We start from the raw sequence: 25,790 nt of genomic DNA, 5'->3' as shown, positions 1-25,790 counted from the left end.
ATATAACAGAGGGTCAAGAGATCCACTATCTGCTAGCCCATACCCTCTCCCCACACTCTTTCTCTCCACTCTAGCCCTGGCATTCTGGCCTAGACTGTGGTGGGTCTCTTCTGAGGGAGCCACTGCTCTTAATGAAAGGCTAGACTGACAGGAGGGGTCGAAGTTCATACAAGCGGCACCGCCTTCTGTTTCATTTACAAGTGGCAGTCACCTCATTAAACCTGGTCTCCCTTCACCCCACCCACCCTCACCCCATAGCCCAGCCCTCACATCCTCCACCCAGGCCCCTCCTTCCTCAGCTTGGCTTGGACAGCAATACAGAACTGGATTAGATATTCTGGGGCCCAGAGGCAGACAGAAGAACTCACAGAGACATCTGCCTACATTTTCTTTGGCAAGCTGGCTCCCACCTCTAAATGTTCCCAACATCTGGCCTAAAGAATGCACTCAACAGATGTTTGTTAAACTCAAGTATTTATGAGTGCATATAAGTTGCACAGTGGTGGCCATGGCATAACCTGAACTTGAGAATCAGCAAAGATTCCTTCAAGTAGAGTCCTTTAGAGTAAGAAAGGCACACACACCTGAAGGGGGCTAGGCTCTGGTGGTCTGCTATGTGCCCATGCCAACTTTTCATCTCTTTAACCCTTTTGGTCTATGAAGGCAAGGTACTATGATGACTAAAAGAAATAGCTCACAAGAAAGAACCCAGCTTAGCTGGCACACTGTAGCTAGCAGGCAAATGCTGTTCCCCTGAATTCCCAGCATGTGATGGGAATCACATAGAATGGGCTTCAGTTCTGGGAACTGCATGAAGGCCCCTGTGGCTGAGGAACGATATAGAAAAACCAAAGAAGCCTACACTAAGACCAGAAGGAGGGATGTTAGCTAGGTTAGGCAATGGCAGAGTTGTTGCAAAGAAGCCATTAGTGAGGCCTCAGGCAGGACATTGGCTGGCATGTCCAATGCCATCTCAGGGAAGGCATACCCAGTGTCTGGACCTGAAACAGAGAAAATTCAAGAGAGGTCAGCTGGATGTACATAGCCCCTCCAGGGCCTAAGGAAGAACTCCAGGTTGCAGTTAGGGAGCAGGGGAAGCTGCAGAGGTGCATGAGGTGGGGGGAGGACAAATGTGTTCTCTCACCACTGCTCCATTTAGTCTCCATACCAATTCATGAGCCAACCAAGGACTCCATATCAGCCCTACTTGTAGAATCACTCATCTGATCCCTGGGTAAAGAAATGCCTTCTCCCCTCAAGCCTCATACACCAACAGCAGAACGCCATCTCAGCTCTGCCCTCTGGGGCTCTAATATCAAACTTGAGAGGGCCAGTGAGAACTTGCATGCAGGAGGCCCCAGCTGAGGGGTTGCTGAGTACAAGGCCAGGTCCAGTCTGTCCTTAGAGTTTGTTTGTTTGTTTGGGGAGGGTGGGCTAGATCAGGAGCTAAAGCCCACTAAGCCCATAGAGTGTAACTGCAGCATTCTGGAGTTTCTGCAAATGGTAGTCTTTGAGCTGTGGTCAGTGAAACAAACAATTCCCCTAGAGTCCTTGACCAAAGCTCAACCACACCCCATCACCCATACAGATTCTGTACATACACCTCCTCACTAGCCTTGTGCCAGGTAGGCTGTAGTGGGACCTCTCCAATGATGGGCTCTCCCTGGGGAAGAGGAGGGTAGAGAGGGAATATAGCTGCCACCCAGAGTAGGGGAGGGAGCCAGCATTAGGAACACAGCCACATCTGGATGTGTTCACTTAGGACAGAAGGAAATTATGAAGAGGAGAAAGCTGTAAAGATGAAGGAAAGGGCTCTCAGTAGGAAGAAGGTGCTAGAATAACAGAAGGGGAGGGAGGAACACTGCTACATCTCCAGCCAGAGGTGGAGGCAGGGGGCTTGGAGAGAGGAAAGAACAGAAGAGGGAAAAAGAGAGAAGGGAGAAATAGAGGGAAGAAGGGAGGGAGGGGCAGGTAAGGGAAAGAGGGAAGTGAGAGGAGAGATTACAGGAGGCCAGTGAACATAAAGAAGGTTGTCACTAGCAGGCTTCGGAGCTCATCCTGCTGTGATCAGACTTGACATCTATGGGCCCTAGAATCAGAATGGAGGAGTGTGCCTCCTTTCTCACCTTCCCAACAGGAACAGCTCCAAGACTTCTCCACTTTTTCTGCTGAATATGGACGAATACTCTTAACATAGGCTGTCTGGATCACAGGACTGGGAGGGGCCCATGCCTTGTAGGACAGATGGTTGTCAGCAAGACAATGAGACTCCCTGGAAATTATAAGAAGGGCCCTAAGAGCTGCCAGCCAAATTCTTTTCAGGACTACAGGGGACTCCACACTGCTGTAACATCAGACCACATACAGACCCACTATGCTGCTCCTTCCTCTGGGGTATCCCCCTTCTACCTAGAAAACTTTGAATTTTCCCCTCCCATACTGAACTACTTGTTCTTTGATGTCTCTGTGTCCTATGTGTACCTCCTGGGATGTACCTGAAGCAGACTAACTAACTAGCTGATGCTCCCAGGATACCTAACATAGCCCAAAGAGAGTTGGACCCAGTGTGACTCCAATGGAGCATTAGTCAATAAGACAGTAAACCATACCTCACTGATTAATTCTCTACTTGATTTCTGCCTTTTCAAATGGAATGCAAGTCCCTGGATACAGGAGTTGCATTGCCCACTCCTTTTATCTGTCTTTATTCAGATAATTACTGCAGAGGGGTCAAGATTGTGCAGCACTCAAGGTAAACCTATGAATTCTTCAGATACTCCTAGGATCCTGAGCTTCAGGTTCAGTGCTAGGTCTCTGGGGGCTTCAGCCTGTTCAAGGGACTGCAAAGCTGGAGACAAGCTCCCAACCCAAGAGTCTGGCCTGGAGCCCACTCAGATTTCAGAACACACAGAGGAAACAGATAAAACTAGAGAGCTGATGATGAACTTTTCTGAAAATAGTGAGGTCATCAGAGGAGGTATGAGCAGGAGCCTCTGTGGGTGTGAGGTTTTCTGCCAAAGTGAAGCAGTGCATCATGCAGCTGTTAATTCCATACTCTGGGGAGAGGGCTGCCTGCAGCTGCCTAACCCTCACCTTGGCCCCGTCCTAGGGTGGCTATCTGGGCAGATGGTTTAGAAAAGAACTGGACTAAGGCACAGAACTTGGAGCTCCCAGTGCCCAGAACCTTCTGGGCAGGCAGAAGGGATGGGAAAGTCCAGGTGAGTCCTGCTTGATCAAGGCTATTAGGTATGTGGTATAGAAGGATATAGAAGCAGGACCCATGCTCCTCTCTGGTTGGGAAAAGGGAGCAACAATTGTCCTTCCCAATGCTTAGACATTTAATGCAGCTGTGTGTGTGTGTGTGTGTGTGTGTGTGTGTGTGTGTGTGTAGGTCAAGGTCTCCAGGCTTGATGCCAAATGTCTTTACCCAATGAGCCATCTCACTGGCTACAAGTCTCAGACATTTGCTGTCACCTGCTTAACATTGAAGCTTGTTTTTGTCATCTCTATTTGTCATCTTCCTTCAATTGAAGAAGGAAGACCCCAAAGTCTCCAGGGTGAGCTTCCATAGCAGCTCAGGCTCTGGCTCCAATGAGCACTGGGGATAATACTCAATGTGCAGTCAAGTGTGGTCTAGGGCCTAGAGTCTCACAGCATCACACAGGGCAGGCAGTACAGGGATGGAGTCCCTTGCTAAAGAGGTGCACAAAGGTGGCCGTGTTCCTCTCCACCCCTCCTCCCAGTGGCCCTTCCCAGGCATGTTGAGCTATGTGTATGGCATTTGCAGTGATTACCAGGACAAGATAGCAGCACTGACAGCTCTTGTCACAGCCTACCCCTGCTTTATTCCTATTGAAGAAGGGAGGACAGCTTAATTCTATGGCTCAGACATAGGGCTGCCTGCCAGATATTGTGAGGCCAATTGTGACCCTTGTCCCTCCCCCACCTAGGAACTGGGCAAGGAGAACAAAGGCCCTGGTGTCCCCTCTGCTCTCCTTACTGTGACCCTTTCTTTCCCTCTTCCAAATAGGTACCGATAACAGCTAAATTGTCCAGGGATGAGTGATGTTAGGTGCTTAGGAGGATGGGAAGAAAAACACCACATGTTTGGCATAGCAACCTCAACCCTTCCCCATTCTCACCATTCAGAGAAAAGGGGAGAAACTGATGTCAAGTCTCAGGGTAGGGGTTCCCTTACCCCACAGTACTCTAGGCTCTGAACAGGAAGGCAAAACTACAGCATCTGCTTTGTGTAGTCATTTTAAACCACCTCCTTGGTCTCAAATACACATCTCAAGGAACCAACTTCCAGACAGTTGGGGAAACAGTGTGTTTCATTCTATCACCTGCTTCCAGAGTCAGGGCCTCAGTTGGATATCACCCAGGTCCTCTGCATCCTCAGTTCCCTCTTGGGTGGGTATCCTTATTCTCAGGGCTACATCCCAAGCAAACTTCATCACATTTGGTCCCAAATAAAGGATATTACATGCCAGCTTGAACTTAGGCTCCACACTCACCAGGGATGGGGTGCAGAGCCCATTCCTTTTCTTTTGTGCTTCTTCTGATCCTCCCTCAAACCATTAGAGCTGTGCTGCATTTTCCCCAAGACTCTAGAAAAACAGAAGACAGACTCCCACCTTAAAGAACCTACCTCTGATACCCCTGTCCTTTCAAGAAAAGTTGGTGGAAATCATAGAACACTTTTTATGGTGCGTGACAATCCAGTGCCTTGGTACACAAGCTCCCGTTGCATCCTCCTCACTACTTAGATGCAACCCAGAGGGCAATCTGCCCAACTCAATTTTCCCATCTCCAAAATTTCTCCTTTTTGGACTATGGTGAAGCTTTAATGAGATCTCACAGATATGGCACACCCACCTAATATGGCATTTTGTTGTAACAACCCTGAGGGTCATCCACAGTGTAAACCCACAGTGCTAAGAATGGAGGGGTGTCTAGTAATGGCATAGAATGGCCAGGACCTTGGGGCCCACTTTAGAAAACAAACATACAAGCAGTCGGGATCCTAAACTGAGTCAGAATATCAAGTTCAGTTCTGTTCTCTGAGATGCTGGAATGACGAACTCCAGGCAAACAGCTGAATGTATTATTCCTTCTCCTAAATAAATAATTGCAACTACCAAACTCATGGTCCTGGGAGTAGAGGAGACCTCGGGGATTGAATTATCTAGAGACACAGATCATAGCGTCTGTCACATCTTCCTGTTTGATGAGCAAAGACCTTGAGGCCAAGAGAGATAGTGGAATAGCCAGCTAGCAGCAGAATGGACACAGACATGACCGGCTTGTCGCCATGAGAGATATGATTCTCCTTCCTGCTCTGGCCACACACCTCTATCTTTGCTTAGGGCTCTGCATAGCCAGTGCCAAGCTGGGATCTGGGAAGATGGGGAAGAGACTCCAGGAAACCTGTGTTAGCTCTACAACACTTGGATCATCAGGAAAACACAGGCTGTGAACAAGGATTCCAAAATGAGTTCAAACCTAGTTCTGCTGCATACAGACATGGCTTTACGATATCATGTGGCCCCTCTTAGGCTTTGTGTTTTCTCCTCAATGAAATAGTATATTCCTTGCACAGCTATTATTGAGAGTCTTAAGTAAGCTAATAGATTTCGGATGTTCTGAACAGATAAGGGATGCCAAATACTGAAATGCAATTTCTACTCATTTTCAGGTCTTGGTGAGTGGGGAAGGCCAGGCTCCACTCAGATCACAGGCCCTATAAGCTTTCTTCTCTTCTTGGCTTTTCTTCCTAATTCATAGAAGGAGGAGACAGGGAAAATCTGGTTTAAACTGGGGGGGGGGGCAGGGAGATAAAGGAGAGTTGGCTCAGCAGTTAAAAGCATTTTCTGCTCTTCTAGAAGATTCAAGTTAGGTTCCTAGTACCCTGATCAGGCAGCTTGTAACTGTCTGTTAACTAACTTCAGGAGATCTTAAACCTGGCTTCTATGAGCAGCCATACTTGTGAGACAAATACTTGAACACACACACACACACACACACTAAAATCAGAGAAACATCTGTAAACTTAACACAGAGAAAGGGCTGACTCCTAGTGGTAACCCCCCTGCCCCATATCTGTCCTTCCATCTCCTTTCCTACTCTTCTCTCTACCAGTGAGGGTAGATGTTCTCTCTAGTTGGTGAGTTCTTTGAAACTGCTGGTGTGCAGTCAGGCCTAGTAGGTGCCTGTTAGAAGCAGAGGTAAAAGATCCCAGTGTCCAAGAGAACACCCCCTCCATACACTACGATGCTCCACTTCCCAGGGGAAACTGTCTTCTCTGGTTCTGAGACTTGAGTATTTTCTGCATAAAATGCTCACTGTGTACCACTTGCAGGCCGGTGGGTCTGGCTGCCATGCACGGCCATGCACTGGTATTGGAGCCAGGAGTCCTGCCTAGTGCAATCCTGAGGCAGGGAGGAGGAACCTGGTCACAGAGAATCAAGAGATGAAAGGGGTGATGAAGACAGACTGGCGTCTTCCACAGAAGCCCCCCTCACCTCCGGCTCCCTCCCTGACCTTGTGGCTCACATCAAAGCGGAGACCTCTTCCCACAGTCTGAACTGTCCAGGCCATCACTCATGGCTCCTTGATGCCGCTGATGGACAGGTGGTAATAGCTCCCAGAGTGCTGAAAGGAGATGCAGACTTCAGGTCAGAGCCAGCCTCTGCCTGGCTCTGTGCTGGGGGAAGCTGCTGCCCCATTGTTGGGTTTCCGGTGCATTCTCTGGGTGCCCTGGGGCCATCTGACCAGCTGCAGAAGAGAACACATTGGCAGCACTGAACCCAGGGGTCAAAGCTCTGCAGATGCAGAAGTTGGGAGGTGCAAAGACCTGAAGAGCCGAGGATCCCTAAGTTCCTGCCAGGCTGGCATTTGGAGCAACAAAGGTCCTGTGGAGAGAAACACAGTGAGGCCTGCCTGGAAGGCCTTCCTCACCCAGCAAGCAATGCAAAAGGAGGGAGCGGGCCTCTTTTCCTATTCACTTCCTCACCCAAAACCCATCCTTAGATCAGGAGCTTCCAAACTCATCACTTTTATTTTCTCTCAGCTGTTTACTAGATATAATTTGTCTGTATAATATTAATGAGTCAAAATCACACTTACCTACCAATTAGTACATGTGATTGAGGAGAAGGCAAGTTGTTAGACACTGAGCCCTAGTTAACTAGCCAAGCGCCAGAGACTCAATGTCTGACCTGAGCTGCTATAGTCCTGCGGCAAGCACAAATTCCTGCTAGGCCTCTTGTTTGTTGAAACCAGCAGGATCAAACTCTCTGTATTTTCATATCCTGAACCTCTTATCACTGAGTCGGAATCAAATTCTATTTCACATCTTTTCCAGCAACCCAAAGCATGGCCTCTCCATATGAATTTCACCTCTTCACTGTGGAACAGAAAAATCCCACTCAAGCTAGCCAGAAAAACAATAATAGAGGAACAAGATTCACAGCACTGGAGTAGCCAAAGTCAAGTTCATCAGGAGGACAAGAAAGACAAAGAATGATTTGTGGAGGATATTTAGTTTGGTTAAAACCTAGTCCCACTTTTGGGAAGGTGGAAATAAGAAATAGGCAAATATGGGGCACTACTGCCATCTGGTGGCAATATAAGACAATTTATGTCACTTACAGTGTCATAATAAAATGAAATCTTGCCCTATGACATTGTTTATAATTCAATCCACTGTAACCGTCAAACAAAACTAAAGAAAATTGGTCACAACAACACCATGAGGTAATAAGATTCTTCCCACAAGTAGCTTTAGGAAGATCAGCTGCCTGTCTAGACTCTTTCTTTACCCTATACGTGGAAATGAGCTCAAAAGGGCTGGGAGACTTAAAAGTGCTGAAGGTAGACAGTCTTAAAGCTATAAGAGTGAGTATCTATGGTTTGTGTTAGTTAGTAGTTGCTGAGAAAAAGCAGAGTTGACAAAAGACAAAATAAACTCATCCACACAAGAATACCTTCATATTACAAGGTGTGGTGATTTGAATATTCTTGGCCCAGGGAACGGCAAGCACTATTAGGTGTTGCCTTGTTGGAGTAGGTGTGGCTTTGTTGGAGGAAGTGTGTCAGTGTGGGGGTGGGCTTGGAAGACAGTCTGCTGCTGTCTAGGAGGAGGGGATCTGAAGGAGAGGGGAGGTGGGGCGAAGGGACTGGGAGGAGAAGAGGAAGGGGAAACTGTGACTGGGATGTAATATATGAGAGAAGAGTAAATAAGAAAAGAAAGACATGAAAGTGGAAAAACAGAATTGTTGGGAGTAAGAAGTAAATAAAAGAAGGGGATGCTGGGAGAACATAATCAAAATACCTTATACTCATGTATGAAATAAAGAATAAATTTAAAATATTTTAAAATAAAAGAAAGGGTGAAAAGGGGGAAAGCAGGGCTGGAGAGATGGATCAGTGGTTAAGAGCACTGACTACTGTTCCAGAGGTCCTGAGTTCATTTCCCAGGAACCACAGGGTGCCTCATAACCATCTATAATGGGATCTGATGCCCTCTTCTGGCATGTGTGAAGATATAACACTCATATATATGAATAAATAAATATAAAAAGGGGGAGGAACCTTCCCATTGCTGGTGAGAATATGTATTAGTGCATTCAGAGTAGAAATCAAATCAACATGGAGGTTCCTCAAAAAAAATATAGGGTGCTGGGAAGATACCCAAGGGTTAAGAGCACTGGCTGTTCTTCTACATGACCTAGGTTCAATTCTAGTCTGCATGTGAGAGACCAAATCTTTTGAGTTCATACCCCATCTTAGAGAACCTGACCTAAGGCTGAACTCGAGTTAACTAACAAACTGGCACCTAGCACCAGTTTCCAGGTTACCCACCAACAAGACCTATGCCTAGCACTAGTTTCCAAGTTATTCCCCAACAAATCTGAACCTCCAGATTAAAAGCCTGCCCCTGACACCTCACTTCCTAGCAACCACCAATCAAGAGAAAAGCAGAAGTTAAGTTTAGGGTTTGGTTCCCAGTACCAGCCAATTATGTTAAAAGCCATAATAGCCCCCCAATCAGGTATATATCAGGCTAGGCTCTAGAAATGCTTGCTAGGCTCAGGGATCCACCTTCCAGCTGTGCCAGAGTTGGTGGGGAGTCCAAGCTCAAGCTTGAATAATGAGACCCTAATGGGATTGCATTGACTTTGGCTCCTTGGTGATCTTGTGGGATTCACGAATGTTTCCTGGCACAACACGTGATATGAGGGAGCTTTTGAGGAGTTCCAAAAGCATCATGACCATGGCAGATAAACACGGAGATCTAGAGCTCAAAGAGAGACTAAGGAAAGAGTCAGACTGTGTCAGCAGCACACAGGAGGAGGGTGTCAAGCTCACCTGTATCTGCAGGTGAAAGTGGAGCTAAGCAGGGTGTCCGCCTAGAACTCTTCTGAAACCCTGGATGCAAGTCAAATGAGAAGGTGCAGCACAGCAGGACACCCAGTTATCAGATGTAAAGACATGTAGTTTAAAGTCTTAACAAAGATTTATGGGCTTAGGTTGAGCATTCCCAAGCTGCAAAAATCCCAGATACCCAAGAGGCAAGGTACTGCTCTCAGAGTGGGCACCAGGTAAGCCACCTGCCCCTTCAGACTCTGGACAATGAGTATTTCTCAGAGGCGCAGATCCATATTTCACAGAGAGCTAAAAAATGAAGCTGCACTTAGGCAATGAACTGGCATTTCTCATCATAATTTCTTATTTTTTAATTATGTGCATGTAAACTTTGAGGGGGAAGAAAAAAAGAAACACTACCTTCACACACTAGTTACATGATGTAACTGCTGTTGATCAACATTCTAAGCAGGCATGTCTCAGATTCCTTTGCTGTTTAACTCCAGTTTCTCAAACCACACTAACAGGTATCTGTGACAATTACAGATGTCACCTTATACAGCAAAACCCAGTGCTTAAGCAGATCAACCCAACAAGGATCAGATAAATATTTAAACCCTTTCTTTGGTATAAGAGAACACAGAAAAAGAAGGACTTCATTGTTTCCCCTGCCTCAAACACTGCTGTGAGGAGAAGTTTCAACAGGGAAGTCCAATTCTCTCTAGAAGATACAAAGAGCCTTGGTATGCCCTACATCCAGGCTTGCCTTTGGGCTGCTGCCTGGGTCCTGGCAGGTAATAGTGCCTGAGAGTTCTCCAAGCACCTACCAGACCAGGGCCCACACCATCTGTTTCTGAATCAAAGCCAACTAGTGGTATTTTCTAGGTGTCATATTCTTGTCCCTGTATCTTGAGAATCTCAGATATCTACAGCAAACAAAGAACACGTGTAGCCTGCTGCCAAACTCGGACACCATGCTAATTAGATGATCAAGTGTTACTGAACCTTTTCTTCTTTGCCATTAGAAAAACGTGTCTAATGAGCTGAAGACAGGGGCAAGGAAGATGTATTCAGATTGCCAGCCAAAGGGGATGATGCCAGGCTGTCTCCAATAAAGATCATCTTAGCTTATTACGGTTTGAGCCCTTTCATCCCTAAGCAAGGGGCAAGAACTGGAGCTTATGTTGAGAAACTTCTAGTTGCCACTTCAGTGATTTCCAATGGAATGATCCTGAGAGTTGCTATGCATGCAGCCACAAGCTACATGCCTTCATAAATATGTACTGCCTCCATAAAAACTAAAAACATCATAGTGACTCTTATTTTGGATAGAAGTAATCCATTGGTCTTAGAAACCAAAACTTTCTTGCCCTTCAAGATAGAAAAGAGAAAAGTTTAGGACTCCCAGTCCCGGACAAACATTTCCTTAGTGACGAACATGTTTGCATGCTGAGCTGAGCAGATATCTGGCCCCCAAAGCAGACAGATTCACTATGTAGAAGATGCCAAGCCCTTATTCATCCTAGCCATCCATAGACATGTGTCTAAACGGGCATTGCTGTCAGCAGGAAAACCTTCACCTCTCTGAAAGGTAACTTAGGCAACCATTGCCATAACCCACATCAAGGTGACACCTATGTCAAAGCTAACACCAGACTAACAGCATATTGCTCAGCTATGTGACCACAAAATTTAAGGATTTTTACAACCAACTAAAATCAAGTCTGAGGACCATTTTCTTGATTAACTGCCCTCTGTAGGCAAGCTGTGTCACCACTGGACAAATGGTCCTGGATTGCGCAAGCAAGCACGCTGAGCAAAGCCATGGAAAGGAACCCTGTAGGAATTGTTTCTCTGCTTCAGTTTCTGCCTCCAGGTTCCTGCCTTAGTTTTCCACAATGATACACTGTAAGCTGAAAGACGAAATAAACCCTTCCTCCCCAAGTTGTTGCTTTTGGTCATGATGTTTATCACAACAACAGAAAGCAAACTAAGACATACTCTGAGTAAAAGACTAGTTTTTAGATTTTTAAATAATTTTTAAAAATAAAAAGTTAATGTGTGTAAGAGAATCATGCTCCCTGCCTCCAAATTCATGTATTAAAGTCTTGTGGTGTTCTGAATGAGAAATGTCCTGGATAGGATAGGCTTGGGTAACTGAACACTTGTCTCCCAGTTAACGGTACTGTTTGGGGAGATGGTGTAGCCTTGCTGTAGGAAGCAAATCACCATGAGCAGTCTTCAGTGTTCATAGTCTCAACTCACTTTCAGTTCCTTTCTCTGCTTCATGCTTATGGCTAAAGATGTGATTTCTCAGCTTCCTGTTCCAGCTGCCTGCAAGCTGGGGATGAAAGGGTTTACTCAGTTTACACTTCCAAGCATTGTTTGAAGGCAGTTGGTCTAGGAACTCAAACAGAGCAGGATGCTGGAGTCAGAAGTTGATGCAGAGGCCATGAAGGAATGCTGCCTTACTGGCTTGCTCCCCATGGCTTCCCAGCCTGCTTTCTTCTAGAACCCAGGGGTGGCCTCACCCACAATGGGCTGAGCCCTCCGCCATCGCTCACTAACTAGGAAAATACCTCACAGCTGGATCTTATGGAAACACTTTTCTCAATTGAGTGCCATGAGACCCTGTATCAGAAATTAAAAATTTTGAAAGCTAACAGACAATAGCAGACAATTGAGTGCCATGAGACCCTGCTAACAGACAATAGCAGTGTCATGACGACACTTCATGGTGACACTGAGCAGGATAGCCAATGCAGCCAGTTCTCAAGCCAGCTCTGAGGTTATGGCAGCCTAGGAAATGATCTTCCTCTGAACATCAGGGAGCTAGTCACACTTTCCTGTTATTCGAGAAAGTTCTTGAGAGTTGTGAGCATTCCTGGGTACTCTCAGCCTACTCAATATCCAGTTTGCTACTAAAGAATGAGGGTTCCATCAAGACGACACCCAGCAGGGTCGATGAGGACACACATTCAGCCGTTTTCCTCATGTGCCCTATTTCACTTTCCCTTCTTTCCACACTTCCCAATGAACTCCAACTTTCTTCAACTCAGCCCAACTATGAGTTGTATCTGTGTAAAAGATGGTTTACAAAGACCAGGATAAGAGTTAGAGGTATCTTCTGACAAATACAAAAGAGACCGTTCATGCCGACTCATGCTTCTTTTCTAAGTTATATTGTCTTTTCTGTGCCTTGTTTCCATGGTGCCAAACCAAGGAAAGCGAAGATATTGCTAATCAAAATGGAGTTCATAGATGACCCCCACCTACTGCTGTAAGACCTGGGCATGACAGAAGATACCCAGAAGCCTGAAAACTACTAAGATGAGAAACTAAATGGTAGAGAGATGGGAGAAAAAAGAGAAGCAGAGCAGTGTGTGCACAATGAAGAGAAGAGGAACTCGAGACATGAAGGTAGTGAGGAACAGCCTGATGTGAGTAGCCCATGATGCCACCTGAGGGCCATGGTGAGGTCCTGACCTGTGCTTCTGCTAAGGGCCATGACTGAGGCCTGGGCAGTGTAGGAGAGCTGGCTCTGGTGGTGGAGGCACAAGTGTGCTGGCCTCGAGTGCAGGAGAGTTGTCCCTGATCTTCCCTAGGTACTGAGAGCAGATCCTGGAGTGGGTGGGTGCAGGAGGTATGGCTCTGCCTCCCACATGGGCAGAGTGGGAGAAATGGTCTCATCCCACACCTGGGGTAATATGGGAAAGCTGGCAGGCTGACCAATTCAGCTAATACCCAGGCTCAGATCCAGGGCTTTTGGTTGGCCCACCCCAACACCTACCCCAAATATGAACTATTGGAGCACATGAAGGAGTCGGATCCAAAGCTGCAGGATTTTCATGACACGGCAACAACAGGATATCTGAGAGGAGTCTTGGTGAGGATCCAGAATTGATGGTGTAAGAGAAGCCACAGACCTCAAAGAAAACTAGTGACTCATTGCCACGAACATTTGCAAGTAAAGATGTATGGACCCAAGGGTATGCTCGAAGACACACTGTGACATGATACAGATTCCACAAGAATTTTTTTGTATTTACTTATTTTCTTTTGTGGGGAAAGGTTTAAGGGTAGAGGGTGGCCGGGCAGTGGTGGCGCAGGCCTTTAATCCCAGCACTTGGGAGGCAGAGGCAGGTGGATTTCTGAGTTTGAGGCCAGCCTGGTCTACAGAGTGAGTTCCAGGACAGCCAGGGCTACACAGAGAAACCCTGTTTTTCGAAAAAAAAAAAAAAAAAAAAAAAGGGTGGAGGGTAGATATGAATGGATAGGGAGATGAATGGGATGGGGGGAGTGCATGTTTCAAAACTCACAAAGAATCAACAAAATTTCTAAGGTTCCCACCTTAGAAAAGAGTTAGATGTATCAATTGACAGGGAGGCCAATTCCATTGCAAGGGTGCTCAGCATGGCCATCTCCTTCCTGAGAAACGAGGGCAGGAGGCTGTTTCCAAACCAAGGACTTATTAAATGGCAGCACTGGTATCATCACAGTCATGAATTAACCAAAGCCATTCTTAGAAAAGCCAAGCATTGCATACAGCATAAATGTCAAACACAACTTTCAAGAAAGTCTCCCCCTAAAGGTCTAAATCACCCATTTAAACAGATCCAAATTAGTAATCTAAAGACCAAATTCAACCTACAAATCTGTGCTTAGCTGCCTGAGTGTGTGCGTGAGTGCATGTGCGTATCTATGTGTGTGTACCTGTGGGTGCATGTGTGTGAAGGCCGAAGGATGACATGGTCTTTCTCAATCAAGCTCTAGATTTTTAGACAGCCCCAGCGATCCTTGTCTCTGCATCCTCGGCACTGTGCGTTACTGTGCCTGGCATTTAAATGGGCACTGAGGATGGAACTCAGAGCCTCAGCTTTGCACAGCAAGCACTTGGGCCTTTTCTCAGCCTCACTGAGCGTTTTGTATTTGTTGTTTGGCCACTTTACTAAACCAGCATACATCCTGCTACATTCTAAATATTTGTCTTTATATCCACAGAGAAGTGTTCTTACCCCTCATCAAGGAAACATCTTTCCAACAGATGAGTATCATTACAGAAAACCACAACCGATCAAAAGTAGAATTGTAGATCCAGTCCCAGCTGATACATCTTACAACTCCTATTCTTTTTTCTTTTCTTTTCTTTTCTTTTTTTAGTTTTTCCAGACAGGGTTTCTCTGTGTAGCCTTGGCTGTCCTGGAAGTCACTCTGTATACCAGGCTGGCCTCGAACTCAGAAATCCGCCTGCCACAACTCCTATTCTTAAGGCTCAGGGATCATTGTAGGGCATGGGGAAGAAAGATTGTAAAGGCAAGAGGGTTAGAGAGTTTGCTGTAAGGTCACATCTCTTAGAAATGTCAGAAGCTACATCTAAGAAATCTTACCACCATGGCTGCCGAGTATGACCTGGACAAAGACGTGCTAATGTGGAAGGGAGAAAGCGTGAGGCCTTAACCCTACCCAGAGAACAAGAGGCAACTAAACAGGGCTGGAGGGAGGGAGAAAGAGGGGAAAGAACTTACCATCTGGTTATCCAATACCAAATGGTCAGCCCTAAAAGCATATGTACAAATAGCATTATATAGACTTTGCAGGCTGTATTTATGTTTTTAGGAATGCACACAGAGAGATAGACATAGATACGCAGACGTACCAATTAAAGAAAAAGAGGCCATGACTGGGAGGAAGCGTAGGGTACCTGGGAGGGTCTGGAGGGAAAAGGGAATGATGTAATTATAATCTCAAAAATTTAAAAACATATATTTTAAAATGTCTTTATTTAGATAGCAATAGATTGGGGGATTTCACAGAAATAGCTGGACTTCCTGGTTCTCTAAAAGAAAATAGTAAATTTGCCCACAGGGCAACAATCAACTGGAGCTAATAACCCTTAGACAATTTGTGTTTGGTCTGCTGACCCACCCGCTGCCTTCCACCCTGCCAGCTTCACTCGTTTATGTCAGCTGCCTGTTGCTTACCTCACCCAAACAACCCTTTCACAGGGTCACTGCTAGGGTAGTACAGCACCCATATTCTGGTTGACCAAACCCCTGGGTCCGTGATACATGTTTATCCAAGACATTTTTCCAAGGGAGCACTCCTGATAGCTCAGCTCTTCTTCCTGTTGGATGAGGATATTCCTGAACGCATATTCCATCCTTTGGTTCTCCTTTACTGGTTCAATCTGCTGCCTCCTAGGCTCTTCTCCATCCTGGCAAAGCTACCTATGGAGGAGACTTCCAGCAGGCTTCCCCACATTACAGCCCGACTGTCATAAATAAGACTTCATTCTCCATTAAAAGTCCAGAAGTGGCCAAGTTTTTTCAACTTACCTCACCTGGCTCTTGACAGGCTCTTGTTCCAAGTGAGAAGTTAGAGAATCCATGAAATAAATACAGCAGAGCTCTGGTGACAAACTGCCCAACAGTCTTCACTGTGCTTCTACATGCCTGGCCTCATTGCCCCAGCTTTGATCCTAATTTGGTATATTTAAACCCAGTCGGTCCAGAGAGCGTACAAAGAAATGAGGAAGCTTGCAGGTCAGGAGGATTTCCTTTGTCCCGGAGCCCAGAGCAGGCAGGATGAGCTGCCTGGCATGCAGGTGAAGGGGGATGTAGCGGGCCTTTGTCTGCTGTAGCCCCAGCTTCTTCAGTATGCCAGCAGAAAGTTTCTACATAGAGCAAAGGCAGAGCCTTATGAGCATATCCAATGACTGCCTGTCTTTAACTAGCAAAGCGCTAACCCATTACTTGGAAGACTCAGTAATGGCTACCCTGCTGCAGGGGTATGTCTAAAGGGCTTAGAACCTAGGAAAGTAAAATCCGACCATACCAGAGAAACTTTTATTGATGAGTTTTCTGGCCTTTTAAGAAATGGGTGCTAATATCAACTAATAAAAACAATCTCCTCATGGCTCTTTAGAGAGCACGAAAGGTACCTTTTCTGTCATCACAGGTTCCCAACAATATCTAAGGTTCTGACAGCATATCCCATGGCTCTATGAAGATAGTAACTACTCTGATACATTTAAATTAGAAATACGTTCCGGAGTCTGGAGACAATATTTCTTTGTCATGACCTACTTCAGGATTTTGACAAAAGAATAAAAAGTAAAGTTACCAAAACATGTGGGCTTTTTAAAAATTTTCTAAGTGCTTTGAATAATCATTTCAGAAGCATCAAAAATTACATTTATTGCTATTGTTAACACACTTAAATGTCACATTTCTTCTTGAGAATCCTCAATTACTCTAAGGGCTGTCCTCCTCCTAAATGTGTATATCTCTCCCTCTCTCTTGATGACCCTGTTTGTTTCCTTAGTAAAACCTTTATTAATAAATTCCAATGTTGCTTCAAAACAAAAGGAAGAAAGAAAGAACTTCTTGCTGCATATGGTGGCCCACTCCTTTATTCCCAGCACTTGGGAGATGGAGGCAGGTGGATCTGTGGGATTTCAAGGTCAACCAGGCTTATACAATGAGACCCTGTCTGAAAAAGACCAAGGTGGCACCTGATTGACACACTGAAGGCAAGGTCATTCACTTGTTTATTACCTCAATAAATAGTTCATTCAAAACCAAAACCATAAAATCCAAGGGTTGGGGGAGTTTCCTCTCTTATTTTGTTAAATGGGGCACTGAGTTAAACCAATGGTGGTTGGAAAGAGAAACGTCTGCCCGCAGTCCTTGGGCTTTGGAATACTTGGTCCATAATTGGTGGTGCTGTTTGGAGAGATTTCGGTGTTGCTAGGTCAGTGCTTCTCAACCTTCCTAATGCTGGGACTCTTTAATACAACTGTTCCATGTTGTGGTGACCACAACCATAAAATTATTTTTGTTGCTGCTTCATACTGTAATTGCTACTGAGCATTATCTCAGTTCCTAAGACCATCAGAAACTATGTGTTTTCTGATGGTCGTGGTGATCCGCAGGTTGAGAATTGCTGTGCTAGAGGAAGTGTGTCACTGGGGGCAGGCTTTGGGAGCTTAAGGCTCTGCCTTACTCCCAGTTTGCTCTCTTTCTGCTTCATGCTTGCATCTGAGACATGAGCTCTGTCCAGCATGGTGGCTGCTTACTGCCATGCTTCCCTACCATGATGGGCTCTTATTGCTCTGGGACAGTTGCCAAAATAAACTCTTTCATATATAAATTGCCTTGGTTATGGTGTTTTACCACAGTATCAGAAGGCTAATACAACCAGTATTACCTGAGGAGCCAACCTATTCCAGTCTGAGTACTTGTGATCACCAAGGACTGGGCAATCCAACCCAAAGGATAGATGAACTCGGAGCTGATGTTTTATTCCTTAGGCGAGAAAGGAAAGAACACTTATGAGGACCAATAGAAATGATGCTATTTACACCTGCTTCAAGTCACATTAAATCACGCTCAGTAAACTTAGCAGCACCAATTACAATAAGGAATTATGTAAGAAACTAAGCTGTGAAGCAGCAGCGAGCTTAGGAAATAAACATATGTACTCTGGACATTATATCAGGATTCCCACTTCTTAATAATTTTACTATATCATCATAAACTATTATTTTGCATATTTCTTTCTTTTTTTGTAGTGTTCAGGACTGAACCAGAGGCCTTCTCCCTCTGGTTTCCCATCATTCTATTTTCTCTATAAGTCTGCTACTCTAAGTACATTGTGTGAGAGAAATCACACAGGATCTGACATCTATGTCTAGCTTTATTCACTTAGCATAATGTTTTCAAGATTCGTCCATGTAGCACATGTCAAATTTTCATAATTCTTCTGAGTCTATCTTATTTCTCCATTAGTCCATCCTGAGCTACTACTATGAACACAGGGATGCAAATATGCCTAAATAAACCTTTATATTTGCAGGAATTGAATTACTGGATCAAATGGCTTTTTTTTTTTAATTTAAGAAATGTTTCATATGTTTTTAAATAAAGCTATTTCTCTTGAAACTGGGGACAGCTTCCTATAATTCCAGGCTGAGGCAGGAGGATCAGTTCAGGCCAGTTTAAGATATAAAATATATTCCTTCTATTCTCCTATTTCCCACAATCATCCCCACAGAAACCCTAGTTTCAGATCTGTACCAGAAGCACAGGGTCACACAAGTCAACTATACCCACAGCCTATACACAATATCTGTGGCTCAGAATAGGGAAGGATCCAGCACAAGGCCCTGGACAAACCATGGTGGTCCTTACCGGTAACAGGCTGCAGCTCCACAAGGGCAGAGGAGAGAGTGCTGCTAAGCACCTGGTACTGAGTTACAGCAACTTGTGCATCCCGGTTGGCCCGTACCTTCACCATTTTCCCATTGTCTAGGCGGTAACTTGGGGACAGCGTCATCTGAAGCCAAAGAGATCAAGATATGATTCCCAAGAAAAGAGAGAAAGCCATGCCTCAGGAGGCAGTGAACCTACCTTGTGGTGCTGACGCCCAGGCACTTCCTTCTCGATGATGGGGATATCCACAACTCCTGCCGAGGGCAAGGGAACACGCACAGTGATGGCCCTGAGGGTGACACACAGATTGCTCCTTGAGACACACAGCCGGTTAGGGCTGCTGGGAGTCTCGGGCTTAGAACCTCTCTCAGTGGACCATCATTACTACCCTTTTACAGCTTCTTGTCTATGTGAAAGAGGTTTAGAAAGGGTCACTGAATTACAGCTATAGTTTCTCTGATTTCTCTGACTAACACATAGGTAGGGACAGTCCTGTGAGTTTTTACTATATCATTCTGTCAGTCACATGTTTGTTCACCTAGTATGTGATTATAACTCACTACCATTTATAATCAAAAGGGAAACAGAACATTAAATCCTAGTATCTTAATTTTCTCTTTACTGTGCATATCCATGAACGATCACTTAATTTTGCCTCCAAAGTATTCTACAATCAGTATGCATGATTTCAGCTTAGAAGTATCCAGCTCTCAGGCTAGGCACTCTATCATGAAAACCATATGGGGGACCCCCATCACCACCATCGTCATTATTTCAGTAGCTTTTAAATTTGATTGTGTATTCCAGTTATTTATGGAACTGGATATACTTTCATATGAGGATCAAACTCAGGGCCTCATGCATGTTAGGTGCCCTAGTTCAATCATTAAGCCTTGAAAACTTTAAAAGGCATAATGCTGAACTCACAGATATCAGATATGAATGAGAGCCACAGTAGATGACCATAGTGCTAAACCACAGACATATAGATTCTTCCCCAAAAATGTATTATTTTTATTTCTGCATATGTATATCTGTATCTATCATAGGAGTGCAGATACCCAGAGGCCAGAGGTGGGTAATGGATCCCCTGAAGCTGGGGTTCCAAGTGAGTGTGAGCTCTCAGTTATGGGTGTTTGGATCCAAACTCAGAACATCTGAAAGTGCACCAAGTGATCTTAACCCCTGAGCCACATCTCCAGACCCCATATCGATTTCTAAAGGGCTCCCTTGATTATAAAGTTTATGTACAATTTCTGAAACAAAAGGGACAATATTCAAAGCATAGAATTAATACTATAAATCAAATATAAAATCATAACCCAATAGGAAAACAGCCAAGGAGAAAGAAATAGTTGCTCTTCAGAATGGGAAATTCAAACAGAAAATAAACACACACACAAAAAAAAACCCTATCTAAGTGGCTTTTTAAAAATGCTCTGACTGGCATAGGGGAAGTGTGTATTCACCACTGCTGGTGAGAGGCAAAACTGACACAACATTTTTGGAGAGCAGTTTAGATACTGTTAAACTTTTAAGCATGGGGCTGGAGAGACAGCTCAGAGGCTAAGAGCACGGACTGCACCTTGAAAGGCTTTCAATTCCTAGCACCCATATAGCAGTTAACAACCATCTGTAAATCCAGTTCCAGGATCCAGTGCCCTCTTCTGGCAAGCATGTGGTGCACAGACCAGACCAAAACCCCCACAGACACATGAAATAAAACTAAATTTCAAAAGAATACTAAAAAAAAAAAAAATTAACATGCATACTATTCAAATCTGCAAGTCTGTTTTTAAAGGAATATGCTCTAAAAACACCACTGCAGAACAAGGTCTGGTGATGTATACCTGTGATCCCAGCACTCAGAAGATAAAGGCAGGAAGATCAAAGTTCAAGTTCAGGTCAAAATTCAAGGTCAGATTGAGCTATAGGAAACCTGTCTCAAAAAACACATCAGTAGCTATCGAGATGGATCAGCAGGTAAAGATGCTTGCTGCTACACCTGACAATCTCAGTTTGATCTCTGGAGCCTACATAATGGAAGGAGAGAACAGACTACATGTGTAGTGGCAAGCACGTGCCCAAGTACTACAGACAGACACATAGACAGACACACAGACAGACAGAGAACCACAAATAAATAAATGTTTAAAAAACAGCACTGAGTACAGTGGTGCAGGCCTTTCTTCCCAGCATTTGAGAGGCACAGCAGGTGTATCTCTGGAAGCTCAAGTCCATCCTGGTCTATGTAGCAAGTTCCAGGCCAACTGAAGTTACTAAGTAAGACTTTTTATCAAAACCAACCAACCATCCAACCAACCAACCAACCAACCAACCAACCAACTAATCAAACAAAAGGGATTGAGGAGATGGCTCGGTGGGTAAAGTGTTTAGTGCACATGCATGATGATGAGGTTAGAATCCTAGCATCCATGCAAAGCCAGGGTATAGCAGTTCAGACTTGCAACCCCAGTGTTGCAAAGGGATGGAGACTAGTAGATCCTGGAGGCTAGCTAGTTAATCAATGGGTTTCAGGCTCTGGGAGACACCCTATGTCAGTAAAATAAACTAGGGAGTGACAGAAAAAGAACCCTAACTTCTGCACGTACGTACACATGTGTGCACATAACCACTATTTTATCACCCAACATTCTAAGTACCAAGCTAGTTCTTATACTCTTTGTATCATCATGAGTTCTAGTGCAGTGACTTCTATTAACAGTTCTGTAGCACAGTGGACAGATAAAAGGGACACCTTTTTTCATTCTACCCCTACTACCAATCATGGGCCTCATACCAGTACTTCTTCTCCACCTGGCGGGTTCTAAACAGTTCCTGGACTTGATGTGCCATGTCTTTCTCCCAAGCCAAAACCATTACACCTGTGGTTTCTTTGTCCAGACGGTGGCACAGATGCAAAGGTTCTGCCTTGTGGCCATGAAGCATCTTTGCCAAGATGGGCAGTACATCACTGATGCAGAGCCGGACTCCAGGGCCACCTACAAAGGAAAGAGCCAGAGGCTGGAGAACTCTCCTTGAGAGAACGATCTTTCAGTCTCGAGATAATAATCACCTTTAATCTTGACAGAACAAACAATTGTCCCCATTTTCTATAGTTGTGCTACGAACACGTGAGGAGGATTACTAATATTAATAGGCCCAGAGATCTCAGCTATAAAATGACATGCAGGCCAACCATTTCCAGACTACAAATTCAGAACTCGTATTTTAATGAGCATCCCAAGGGCTCTCAGATAATAAATCTGGGAAACACTGTGGCTTTCTCTTCAGATTCTGTGGGACTGAGAAGCTCCACTGAAGCACTCCACAGAAAAGAAGCTAAGAAGAAGGGTTCTGGCTAGGTGATGGTGGTGCATACCTAGTACTCTGAAGGCAGAGGCAAGGGGATCTCCACTAGTTACAGGACAGCCAGGGCTACACAAAGACCCTGTCTGAAAACAAAACAAACAAAAAGATGATGGGCTAAGATCAGACATCCCTGGATTTTACTACTTGTTCTCACCATCTGACCTTTTCAGCTTTGTTATCTATAAAATATAAATATCCAAAACAAATTATCCTCAACAACTAAAAACCTAAACAGAGAATACTAAGGCAAGAACCCATTAGAAAATTTAGGAGGAACTGCCACCAAAGGAGTGATTTATTTCAACTAAAATATTTTTTGCTAAAATATTTACTTTCCTCCTGCAGATCTTTGACAAATGTATTTCTTTTTCCTTTCAATTCTGACTCACTTCAGCCATTCGCCATCAGTACATTCAGCAGCATCAGGACATCTATTAAGTTCCAGCCCCTCTTGGGTGCCATGTTAGGTAGTCTAACACACAAACAGACACGTTACTCTGTCCCCCCAACCTTGTGTATTACTTCCTCTTTCCCAGTTTTGTTTGTTCTTGTTTCTCTACCTCTCCATTTTGAAATGAGGTTTTGCAGTTGCTGAGACTGATCTCAACACCGGATCTCCCCTAGACCTGGGATGACAGTTGCACACTGGCTCCCAGCTCTTTTTTTTTTTTTTTTAAACCATTTTGATGGAAAATAACCATTAGACTGTCAGCAAACAACTTTTTGTATTTCTCTGCAACAATTCCTGTGGGCGGCTGCACACAGCCCACAGTGTAGAACTCAGCTTTTTTATTTCTCTGCAATAATCCCTGTGGGAGGCTGCATAGAGCTTACTGTCAGGTATTTGGAAGTAGGGACTAGACACTGGTTTATGTTACCAGTAGTCACATACATGGGATAATAAGGCCTAATTAACTTGAATTCAAGAGTGTCTCATAAATAAGGCTTCAAAGGTGACCCTGGATGGAAGAGGAAGCAGCAGCAGGTTCCTCTCCTTTGCCCCATGGTTCTTACCATGGACGGGGAGGCCATAGGGTTTATTAATGACCACAAGGTCGTTGTCCTGGTGGAGAATCCTTCGGCTCAGTTCCTTAGCAAGCACATTGGGGTGAACTCGCTGTAGCTGCTGTGTGAATCGCACTAGTTCCTGCACCCTCCGCTGAACGGGGTTTGTAGGCACCTAATGAAGAGAGGGTAGAAAAAGCTTAATGAGGAAGTGAAGCGCTGGGAATGGCTTTAAGTGAGGTTTAGGGGGAAATTAGTGCGGGGAATGGCTGTATTGTAGAATTTGACTCATGTTTCCTTTGGGACCATACATAGTCATCTGTCTCATCTGCATGCCCACGCGGTGTTTGGGTCTGAGTCCGGCAGTAACAGAAGTGCGGCAGAATTGCGGTATTCCGACTATCACACAGAATATTCTCAACACTGATTTACTTGCTGTTACAGGACCTGCCTACCATACCCCCCACACCTGAGAAAGCCATGAGAGCACTGCTTCTCCGGAGTGGAGTCTCTCCAGACTCACCCGCACTTTCTTTGCCTTTTGCTCTTGTTTCTGGGCTCGGAGCTTCTCTGCCAATCTCTGAGCATTCAGGGGCCTAGAGGAAGTAGCGCTGGAACAAAACGACCTGGAGCCAGGAGTGAACAATCTCCCGGGACGCGAACTCATACTCAGGACCTGGAGACCAGGCGTACCCAACCAGGGCGCGGCCATCTTGGCGAGGGCGGGGCCGGACAGCGCGAGCCGAAGCGAGGAGAGGAGGAAGGGGTGGGAGTGGGCTCTGCTGGTCACGTGGGCAGGTAGCCTGCAGGTCACGTGGGGCGGTGCGCGCTCAGTGCGGCTGCGCCGGCCGGTAGCTGCAGCTGGAGCGGTGGCGTTTGGAGCTGACGCGGTGAGTGTGTGGGGAAGCCAGGCTAGGGCTGGGAAATGCCGGTGCCCCCAACGGTTTTCGCATGGCCCGGATCTCCATTCTTGGAGAGCACTGCCCTGACAAGCGTGTCTCGCTTCGGGGCACGACTCCACTCAAAAACACTTCCCCGCCCCCGCGTCCTTTAGAAGTGAAGCTGGCTGCTCCTCTGTCTTTACGGTTACCTGTCTCGTCCCTCTTAGCAACCACGTCCTCGGCGGATCCTCAGAGGGACGTGTGGTATTCTTTCTCATTTTCTTGCCGCTCGCCCTCTGGAGATCCCCGGATCTCTCATATTCCATCCTCCCGCTTTGCAACTGCCAACCCCTTTGTTTCGCGTTGTTTGTAACCAGTCCTTCTCCCGAGGATGACGGTTCTTTTCCTTCATCCAGGGACCCCCCTACCCCATGTGTCCTACCTCGAGAGTGCTTCGGGTTTATTCTGACTTTCCTCTAGAATTCGTTTCTTAGGGGGAGGGGGGTTTCCTCTTTCTTTCCTTCTCTACTCTTCCCAAAGAAAGTAAAGAGCACAGACCTTTTTCCCTTTTGCCTCCTTTAATTTCCTTCCATAGCTTGAAACTGTCGAACCCTCTCTCTCCCTTTCCTACAAGAGACTGCAAACGACGACTCTCCTATCACCAAAGGGCAGCTGGGATATGAACAGCTGTTTTGGAATGGTAATTTCGAAAACACCTTGGGTTGCGCATGCCGTTTGTTGGGAAAGCTGATGCTAAAGGGATGTCATGAGAACTAGTGACTCTTCCCTCAAAATAGCCAGATTGCATTTCAGTTAGAGAATGAGTAGTTGAATTAGGCTTGGGTCTTTCTCCCTCCAAAATGGATTAGCAGAGGGAACCCACATAAGTGTGAAACAGTTGAACAGGTGAATAGCCTCGGAAGACTAGAAGTTGAAGAATTTAAACTTCATGTGATAGTTGGGTCTTTGAAACTTCTTGAGAAATTCCTTGCAAGTGTTATTGTAGAGAGGAATCTGGTAATACAAAGCAGGACATATCAAAAAGGAAAGTATATCTGGGAAACCAACGAGGCTGCTGTAATGTAGATGATCATTAATGAAGTCATGTCCCATTCCGAGATCTTTTTCCCCTGCTAAGTACTGTCCTTGGAATGTGAATTACCGATTATACAGTCAAGGTGTGCCATTGGCAGCTGCTGTTGATGTGAATTCCTTGTGGACTTTTTTCCATCCCCAAACCTGCTAATATAGTAAGCTCACAAATGTTTATGTGGCTGCAGTGTTTCTGAGTTAGGTTAGTTTGATGGTGTTTGCTTTCTGTCTGTCTGTCTTAAAGGCCTCACATTGTAGACCAGGCTAGCCTCGAAATCACAGAACTTTGTCTCTGCTTCCCTAGTGCTAGAATAAAAGACTACACCCCCACACCCAGTCTGTTTATGAGCATTTTGAACAGTTATATTTCTTTCAGTTTTTTGACATGAGGAATGAAGGCAGAGAATGGTGGGAAGACTTGTCTCTATTTCTGTAGTAAGATAAGTGATCTGGATGTAGACTGCCATGGGAACAGTTAGGGAAACACCGTTTCTTCTATTAGTGGCTTTGTTCCCTCTCACTAATAAATTCACAAGTAAAACACCTATATAAAAGTTGAGAAATTCCACTCTAAAAGAATTACCCTTTCTGATAAGCTCCAGTTCCATGTTCTAATGTTGCTAAACTGTTGAGGACCGTGTGTTAGTCACATGAAAGCCCCTTTTCCCAAGACATGTACATCAGGACTTAAAATCACATCATTACATTAATTACACTTCTATACTAGGTATAGGACCTTTATGGTTTGGAAGAAGGCTTGAAAAAAATGTTTATACCTTTACCTTTCCTGCACTGTTCAAGAATTAACACTTGTTTTTACAGAATTGGACGCCTTTGGCAGGAAATAAAGCAAAAAAAA

The 25,790-nt window shown here is 45.1% G+C and overlaps 2 protein-coding genes across 5 annotated transcripts in view; one reads left to right on the top strand and one right to left on the bottom strand.

Annotated features, from left to right (window-relative positions):
* Nucleotides 1-15,130: 15,130 nt before the first annotated feature.
* Nucleotides 15,131-23,708, bottom strand: Rpusd4 (RNA pseudouridine synthase D4). Its single transcript, XM_031343085.1, has 7 exons — nt 23,482-23,708; nt 22,968-23,133; nt 21,382-21,583; nt 18,780-18,870; nt 18,561-18,705; nt 17,578-17,675; nt 15,131-16,042 (listed from the first exon to the last, which is right to left on the bottom strand). Exons 1-7 carry the CDS (start codon nt 23,668-23,670, stop codon nt 15,848-15,850), a joined length of 1,086 nt encoding a protein of 361 aa, XP_031198945.1. The 5' UTR covers nt 23,671-23,708; the 3' UTR covers nt 15,131-15,847.
* A 42-nt stretch (nt 23,709-23,750) lies between these two features.
* The window catches only part of Fam118b (family with sequence similarity 118 member B), a 52,384-nt gene continuing 50,344 nt past the window's right edge, over nt 23,751-25,790 (top strand). For 3 of the 4 annotated variants that reach the window (XM_031343090.1, XM_031343089.1, XM_031343087.1), the window contains exon 1: nt 23,751-23,848. The gene's annotated coding sequence lies outside the window, so the exon portion shown is untranslated. Of the gene's footprint in view, nt 23,849-24,434; nt 24,540-25,790 lie in introns of all 4 variants that reach the window. The other variant, XM_031343088.1, reaches the window with a different exon arrangement.

The sequence above is a fragment of the Mastomys coucha genome, unplaced genomic scaffold (genome assembly GCF_008632895.1).
Source record: "Mastomys coucha isolate ucsf_1 unplaced genomic scaffold, UCSF_Mcou_1 pScaffold23, whole genome shotgun sequence".
Classification (NCBI taxonomy): Eukaryota; Metazoa; Chordata; class Mammalia; order Rodentia; family Muridae; genus Mastomys; species Mastomys coucha.
The sequence above is the reverse complement of the archived record's forward strand: the minus strand, read 5'-3'. Positions and strand labels throughout refer to the sequence as shown.

Excerpts from the sequence above, each read along its gene's own strand:
- Rpusd4 (XM_031343085.1), bottom strand. The coding sequence starts at position 23,670 with ATGGCCGCGCCCTGGTTGGGTACGCCTGGTCTCCAGGTCCTGAGTATG. Across the intron at positions 21,584-22,967 it reads CTATGGCCTCCCCGTCCATG|GTGGCCCTGGAGTCCGGCTC; the intron begins GTAAGAACCATG and ends TTTCCTTTGTAG. Across the intron at positions 18,871-21,381 it reads CAGGTGGAGAAGAAGTACTG|GGCCATCACTGTGCGTGTTC; the intron begins GTATGAGGCCCA and ends TGTCACCCTCAG.